Genomic DNA, 7255 nt, shown 5'->3' with positions numbered 1-7255 from the left:
TAAAAGCAAAGCTTTAATTTTCCCGTTTCATCTCTGTTCAAGCTGCTACATTTAAAACAGATGAAATTATTTTCCTCTGAGTGTGTAATTTGTTGTGTAAATACTTAAATTTGAAGAAAATAAATACAAACCAGAATATATATAAACATCCTTTAATCATGATTGCCAACCATATGAATTAAGGCATATACAGTATAAAAAAGCAACAGCAGGACTTATGTTTATACAGTTTCTGAGCGTTATTTACTGGTTAAACCAGGCAGATGAACTGAACAGAACACTGTGAGACAACAGTAATGTCTCCAAAAAGTAGATTGAAGTTTGTAAACAGAGTCCATCGCGCTAAATTCAAGTAATAAAATGAGCACTGAAACTATGAAGGTAAGGTGTTGTGTTGGTGAGGCAGGGCCGCTGATAGAAATGCTGGGGCTTCGGGCTGCTTGTTCTCAGCCTTGTTCTTCTGTTTTTACATTGTTGCTGTTTGTAATTGCATGAACTTAATTTTTTTAATGTTAGTTTAAAATAACATTCGGTATGTCCCTCGAGTTTGGAGATCCGCAAGGATCAAAGTGCTGCAAAAACAGAGCTGTCAGCGAGCCGACGTGTTTACAGTCATCCAGCTGGAGTTTTAAACCAGCGACTGGCCAAATAGTTAAAGAGTTTGATCCAGGTGTTTTAAATGACAACATTTATGATCATCCATGTTTTTAGGCCTTTTTAGCAAAATAATTGTAGACCATCTTGGTCAGATAAAATGATCTGGACGGTTTGGCAGTGTTTCAACACCAGAGGTAAAAACTGATTGTGTTTATCAGAGGCTCTGCTGGGAGTAGAAAATGGGCAAAACATCCACCACAATCATTAACGACACAAATGTGTACCATAGTTACTTTGTGCATCCATTTACCATCATCGGATATTAAGTTAGTTATTATGTTCTATTACATGCTAATTATCACTTAATAAGTAAAGAAAATCAAACACCTCCAAACCTGCTCAAGTTAAGCTGCAACCAAGAAAAAAAAAATCAAAATAAAGATGTTTGTAAAATCTCTTCTTCATGAGCTGGAAAAATACAGCCCTGCTGCATGTAAATGTTCTAACAAACAATTTACACATTTATAGGAACAAGATATTGAAGCATTAAACTCTGACTTGTAACAAACAACAAAGTGACATTTTTGGTTTTTGGTCAAAATAATTCCTAGTTTACCTAAAGAAAAATGCCCTGATCTGTTTGTAAACATATCAGTTTAACACTGACTTTTATTTTATTTTCTTAATAAACTTTATATTGAGGTTAAAACTTAATGTTTGGGCTACATTTTGTCCACATCAGTGATACTAAAAACACAGCATGCAATGTCAGGAAGAAATGAAAACAACAAAAACTGATTTAGATCAAGAAATTGGAAATTGAGACAAACTAGAATTTTATAGTTTACAAATTATGTTTTAATTGATAATGGGAAATGTTTCTCTTCCTGTTTCCTGCCTTGTGAAGAACAATCTTGATCCATCTGATCTAACTTTATTATCATCATCATTTAAAATTACTGATGCTGAAAAAAGTTGAATAATTAATAAAAATGGCAATCTGACTTTTTAGAACAGAATTGTTTTGAAACAAACATGAACAAAAGTGCAACTGAGATAAAAGTAATTAGATTTGAATTGCGCCTGTTGGTTTTTATATAAAGTACCATAAGACAATATTTATTGGAATTTGGCACTGTGTAAACTGAATCTAACTGAATTAATTAAATGTAATTATTTTTGTAACATTTATCACAAAACATTACATTTCTTAAAACACTGATCACAAAATGTTAGTTTTTTATTTATTTAGTTGAAATAATGGTGTTGTGTTTAAATCAAAGAGAAATAATATGTAACCTTAATTAGCACCTGGTAATCTGTATTGTTATGCCTAATAAACTGTATGTAGCATAACTAGCTTTAATTAGCCATTGATATTTTCCTTTCATGGTTAGTTTTAGCTGCAGAAAACACCTAAATATCAAACTGTCGACCTCCTATAAAATTTAAATGTTCCTCTGAAAATATACATAAGAGTCTAAAGTAATGGTGTTAGCTTACACCTTTGGCTTGAAAGCTAATAGCTAGCCAAATCTAGTTACTCCCTTTGTTTTGTTCAGTGTCACTAACAGAAAAACAAACATTTAAATAAATATGATGAATAAAATGTATAGTTTCTATTATTATTTAAACATATTTTTTATGTTGTAGCCAAAAAAATCGCACAGCTAACATGCTACCAGCTATGCTAACAGGTGCCAGTGGGACCTTTAGATTTTGAAACAACCCAGCCCAACATCTCCTAAAAATATTGCTGACGTCGTTTTAATTTAGGTTACAACAAATATGTTGTTCCTTTAGCTTCCTGTTGAACTAACATATTTATTTCAGCAAAAATCATTACATCCATGACATATTAGCAAGAACAGCTAGCACTCAGGCTAGTAGTTGAAACCTTTCATGAGGTTAGCTTAAATTTGGACTACAATGTATCAAAGCACAATTTAAAAAAACAACCTAAATTTGATATCTGATGTTTTGATAATTCAGTACAAAATTGATTTTTCTTTCAGATTAAATGCTTTTTCATCTAAACGTAATTGTGAATAAATGTGTGTAAACATGAGGTTTTGCTTGAAACAAAAAATATGGAAGAGAAACTGAGCTGATGAGGGAAATAAACAGGCTGGTGGTTCTATTTCCTGTTGGGTGCGCCTGCTTTGCCCCTGCATGGTGATCAACAGAGTGAGCATGTTAGTGCTCTGCCATAAATCTGTACAGAATATATTTACACCACTGGGGTTGGTAAATGGCACTGGGTAGGTCGAAGTGAAGGTTTTACTCCCACATAAAGACAATACAATCAACATGGTTACACTCTAGTACAGGTTAGTTATACAAATGTAGCGTCAGCACTATGAAGGAGGGAGGATCACTTCAATAATCAGAATGAGAACAATTATTATACACTTTTAGCTTCCTAATGCTGTTTTTGTCCCAATGGGGCTTAAAAAAAAAAGAACAGTGAGTTTGAGTTATTACCTTTACATTCAGTCATATCGTCATTATATTACACTACAATAAATGTGCATTTTATAAAGTTAAACACAACAGCAGAGGTAAAGCTGAGTGCACAGGGCTCTAGGATGTCATCTTATACACAACATTTCAATTCGATGACATCTCGCTTTTTACAATAAGTCCCGCTTTTTAAAAACAGAAAAAAAAGAAAGTCTCATCCCTGCGATCTGTCCCCCGCCGCTTCATCTGCTCCTCTGTTATAAAACCGGTGGATGTCATCAGTACGAAATGAAAGAGGTTTCTGTGTTTGTTTGTTCCCTGCCTCTCAGCGAGGCGAAGCTTATTCCACACCAAGGAATTGATGTCTGATAAATCTGCCGTCCCTCATGTGAGACGCAGTCACATGGTTCTACTTCTTCCCTTCATTGTCTGTGGAGCAAAAAAAGAGTCAAAATAAAGATGTTTAGGTGTTTGGAACATTCCGTTCTGCTTGACTTCAGAGGGAAACCAGTCAGAGTTATGTTCAGCGGGAAAAACCTTCTGGGAGTGAAGAAATGCGCTCAATGAAGCTGTGAGGATTTCTGCTCTTATTCATCCTGACTTTAGAGTCTCTTGATCTGACATAATAACACAGCAAACAGTTCTTTAAGAGAAAATGCATATAACCCTCGAATCAAAGTGCAAAAGCTCAGGCGGGTAGGCCTGTCAAAATAACACATTTTACCGGATGATAAATTTGTTGTCGCGATTAACAATGATGTTGTTTTGAGATCATTTTTAAGTAATAAAATGAAGAAAAAACTGATTCTGAAAGATCAATAAACTTTAAATTCTAAACTTAACACTGAAACTTTTAGTTGAAATCAAATATCCAAATTAAAAAAACAAAACAGAAATAATAATGAAATGAATTCTGAAGTATCTGTAAACAAAACAATAATAATCTACAACAGTAAACATATTTGGTATTCATGAAAACGCCTTGGATACCAACTTCTTGGCCAGATAGAGAGCAAAAATACACTTCAATTTGAGTTAAATGTAACAATTTCTTGTTGATTTATTATAACTGGCTGAAAAAACAAAGATGGTTTCTAAAACACTTATATAATGTATAAAAAAAATTTCTGGTGAAGGACAAAACCATCCAAATTATTGTACATTTTTTCCTCATTTTCTCTGGAACTGCAGCAGCTGCTGTGGTAATTACTCTTCTGATTGCGTCTCCCAAGTGTTAGATTTATTTTAATACCGAGATTATTGAAATAGAGTTTGTAATTAAAGAGAGAAACTGAATTATATGTGGGTGTGTTATTTTAAACACATACTTCAGAAAACCCAGTTGAGCTTTTATTAATCGAGATAATTGTAGGGCCTGCAATTAATCCTGTTTTAATGTAAAATATCGACAAAATATACAACACATATGGTGAAAATATTTTGTTTACAAAAATTTTTTATGTGATGATGCAACTTTGGGGCAAATGCATCCAATCTGGTGAGTTAGGATGGGGAGAAAACGAAGCTAATCTCTTCCATCTCCACCATTTCCAGGTAACTGCAGACTTTGCAGGATTACATAATTGTCACATTGTGCTCTGAAACTGCCTGGCAGGTTCCCTCTGCATTGTTTTACGCTTTCACACAAAGCAACAGAAAAAACACTGCAGACGGAGGATCATTTACTCAGAAGGTGATTTTCTCTAAAGAAGAAAAGTTTAACAGTTAGATTACGACAGTTCTCAACATTATTTACTCTGTTTGCAAAAGCAGAGCAGTTTCATCTTAAAATGATCCATTCACATCTTTTGTCATGGTTTAAATGTGAAAAAATAGAAATGTGTTTGTTGCTTTCTTCAGTTTTGACACTGCAATGCTTTTTGTTTAGTTTTTTGACACAATGGTGAATAGTTATGTAACATGTGCAGTCTTGTAAATATGGCTTGAATTGAAGTGAGAAGTTTTTCTGGTTCAGTTTCCGTCTCACCTGCTGAGGAATGACCCGACACCTGCTGACTGGAGACCAGCGACCTGGAGCTCAGACCTGCACAACATAACACACAAAAACAATCAGTTATTATTTATGTTTTTTGTTTATTTATTTGGGCTATTTAAAACATTTTCCAGTTCTAGTGTTAAATTATAATTCACAGTTTATTGATCTTTGAGAATGAATCTGTTCTTGCATTATTGTGCCATTGTCATTATAATATCAAAACAGCAATTTTATCGTTCATCGCAACAACTTCTGGGATAATTTGTCGCCCAGTAAAATTTGTCACTGTGACAGGAATAATTGTGTTTCCATGTCATTCTCACCATTGAGATTTATAATCTAATGGGAAACAGCTAAAATACAAAAACGACCTACAAAAGTTTTCACACATACTCATACATTCCACATAATTTGTATGTGATTTTTAAAATTTTTGTTGTAAGTTTTATAACTAAAACAGATTATGATATTTATCGTTATCGCCACAGATCTCAATAAATATCAGGATATTCATTTGATTCCAAATCACACACCTTACAGAGACTAGATGTTTTCTTAATTTCTGTAATTAAACAAAACTGGATTCAAAAACAATATTACACAGCAACTTTTAAATAAACAGACAAGATTAGCTGAAATGTCTTCACTGAACAGAGTTTGTTCACATTTACATTTTGATGCTTTTCTAACTGTGTTTCTGTCACTAATCTATTAATAAAAGCTCTTTTTGAATTGTTAAAACATGTGAGCAGGTCTGGAGCAGCAGCAGCAGCTCTGTACCTTGGTAGATATCAAACTGGCCGGACATCAGGCTGTAGCTCATGCCCAGGTGTGTGTGATGATGTGTGTGGAGGTGTCGAGCAAACGATAAGTGGCTCCTCTCCCGATCGATGTCTCTGTCTTCCTCAGGCGAACCCTTCTCACCAGGCTGGGCAGAAAACAGACAAACACTCGGCTTGTTCCGGCTTTTCTGATTCACATTAGGTCAAATGTTAACGTTTCTGAGCTCACAAGCTGAAAATTTAACAAAGTATCGCCATTTTGTGACTGTTTGATAGGAGGAAGACAATCAGTGAAAAACGGAGCTGATTTGATCTCATGCACAGGTCTGTCAGAAACAGCCAATCAGAGCCAGGGGGCGGGCTTACATGGTCTTTGCTCGCAAAGAGCGGGAAGACGAAGAGAGGAAACGGAATGTATGCGTAAACAGACACTTCAAAATAAGAGCATGAATGTCTAACGATTTGAAGAATTTCTAACAGTGGATAAAAAAACGTTAACACATACGTAGAACTTAATTCAACTGAAAGTTCACAAAACTACCAAGTAATTTAGAATATATCCAGAAAAAATTATTTAGGGGAGCTAGCAAAGTTAGCAATAACGAACAGTTAGCTTTGCTGTTAGCTTATAATCACTGCTTCTGCATGTCTGATGATTTTTACTTTGTGCAAACTTTATATTTTATATAATTTCTGATAAAAACCACAGAATTTTTAAAAAAGTGAAATTAATCCAGAAATCTTCAAGTTAAGCGTGTTGGGAGAACTTTTGACTGGACTTCAGCTGCCCTGGATATGTACAGAGGCTCTTCGGTGTTTATGTTTGAAATTAAAGATGCTTAGTGCCAGGCTTATGTTTAATAATGCCTGGTGTTTATGCAGTAAATGTCAGTCTAATTGCTTGAAGTCAGAATTAACTTTTTCAAGAACAGATAAAACATCTGCTTCCTGTCGTGTTTGTCTTTCTTTTCATCCTGCGCTGTGGGGGTTTCTGTCAGAGGAACCATCAGATCCAATATGTGAAGGAAAAACAAACATCAGAGGAGCGGCGCAGTGTGAGTGTGGCCGTGAAGAAAGCGAGCGTTTTCTCACAGCTGGGGATTTTCCATGGAAATGATGGCTGGGCTGCTGCAGCAGCTCCACGGAGGAAGAGGAGGAGGAGGACGAAGAGTCGCCGATCAGCTTGCTGTTGGCCGGCTCTCCTCTGCCGGGCGGAGTGACCTCTGACTCCTCCCTGCCTGCCGTCTTTCCATACAGAGGATAGTGGAAACCTGGAGAAGGAAACACAAAGCAGGAGCAAATATTCCTGTCACAATAACAAATAGCTGCACGATGAATTTCCCCAGAAGTTATTGCGATAAATGATAATATTGTTAATTTGAAACCATAGTGATAATGGCATAATGATGCAACAATA

At 35.3% G+C, this 7255-nt stretch overlaps 1 protein-coding gene across 1 annotated transcript in view; it reads right to left on the bottom strand.

Annotated features, from left to right (window-relative positions):
- Positions 1–136: 136 nt before the first annotated feature.
- The window catches only part of znf608 (zinc finger protein 608), a 34728-nt gene continuing 27609 nt past the window's right edge, over positions 137–7255 (bottom strand). Inside the window, exons 6-9 of the mRNA XM_055039445.1 lie at positions 6931–7109; positions 5837–5984; positions 5048–5104; positions 137–3489 (exon numbers count right to left, since the gene is read on the bottom strand). Of these exons, the coding sequence (XP_054895420.1) occupies positions 3470–3489; positions 5048–5104; positions 5837–5984; positions 6931–7109 (404 nt within the window). The 3' untranslated portion in view covers positions 137–3469. The remainder of the gene's footprint in view (positions 3490–5047; positions 5105–5836; positions 5985–6930; positions 7110–7255) is intronic.

Source organism: Poeciliopsis prolifica, unplaced genomic scaffold (assembly GCF_027474105.1).
Source record: "Poeciliopsis prolifica strain line A6 unplaced genomic scaffold, Auburn_PproV2 SCAFFOLD014, whole genome shotgun sequence".
Taxonomy (NCBI): domain Eukaryota; kingdom Metazoa; phylum Chordata; class Actinopteri; order Cyprinodontiformes; family Poeciliidae; genus Poeciliopsis; species Poeciliopsis prolifica.
The sequence above is the reverse complement of the archived record's forward strand: the minus strand, read 5'-3'. Positions and strand labels throughout refer to the sequence as shown.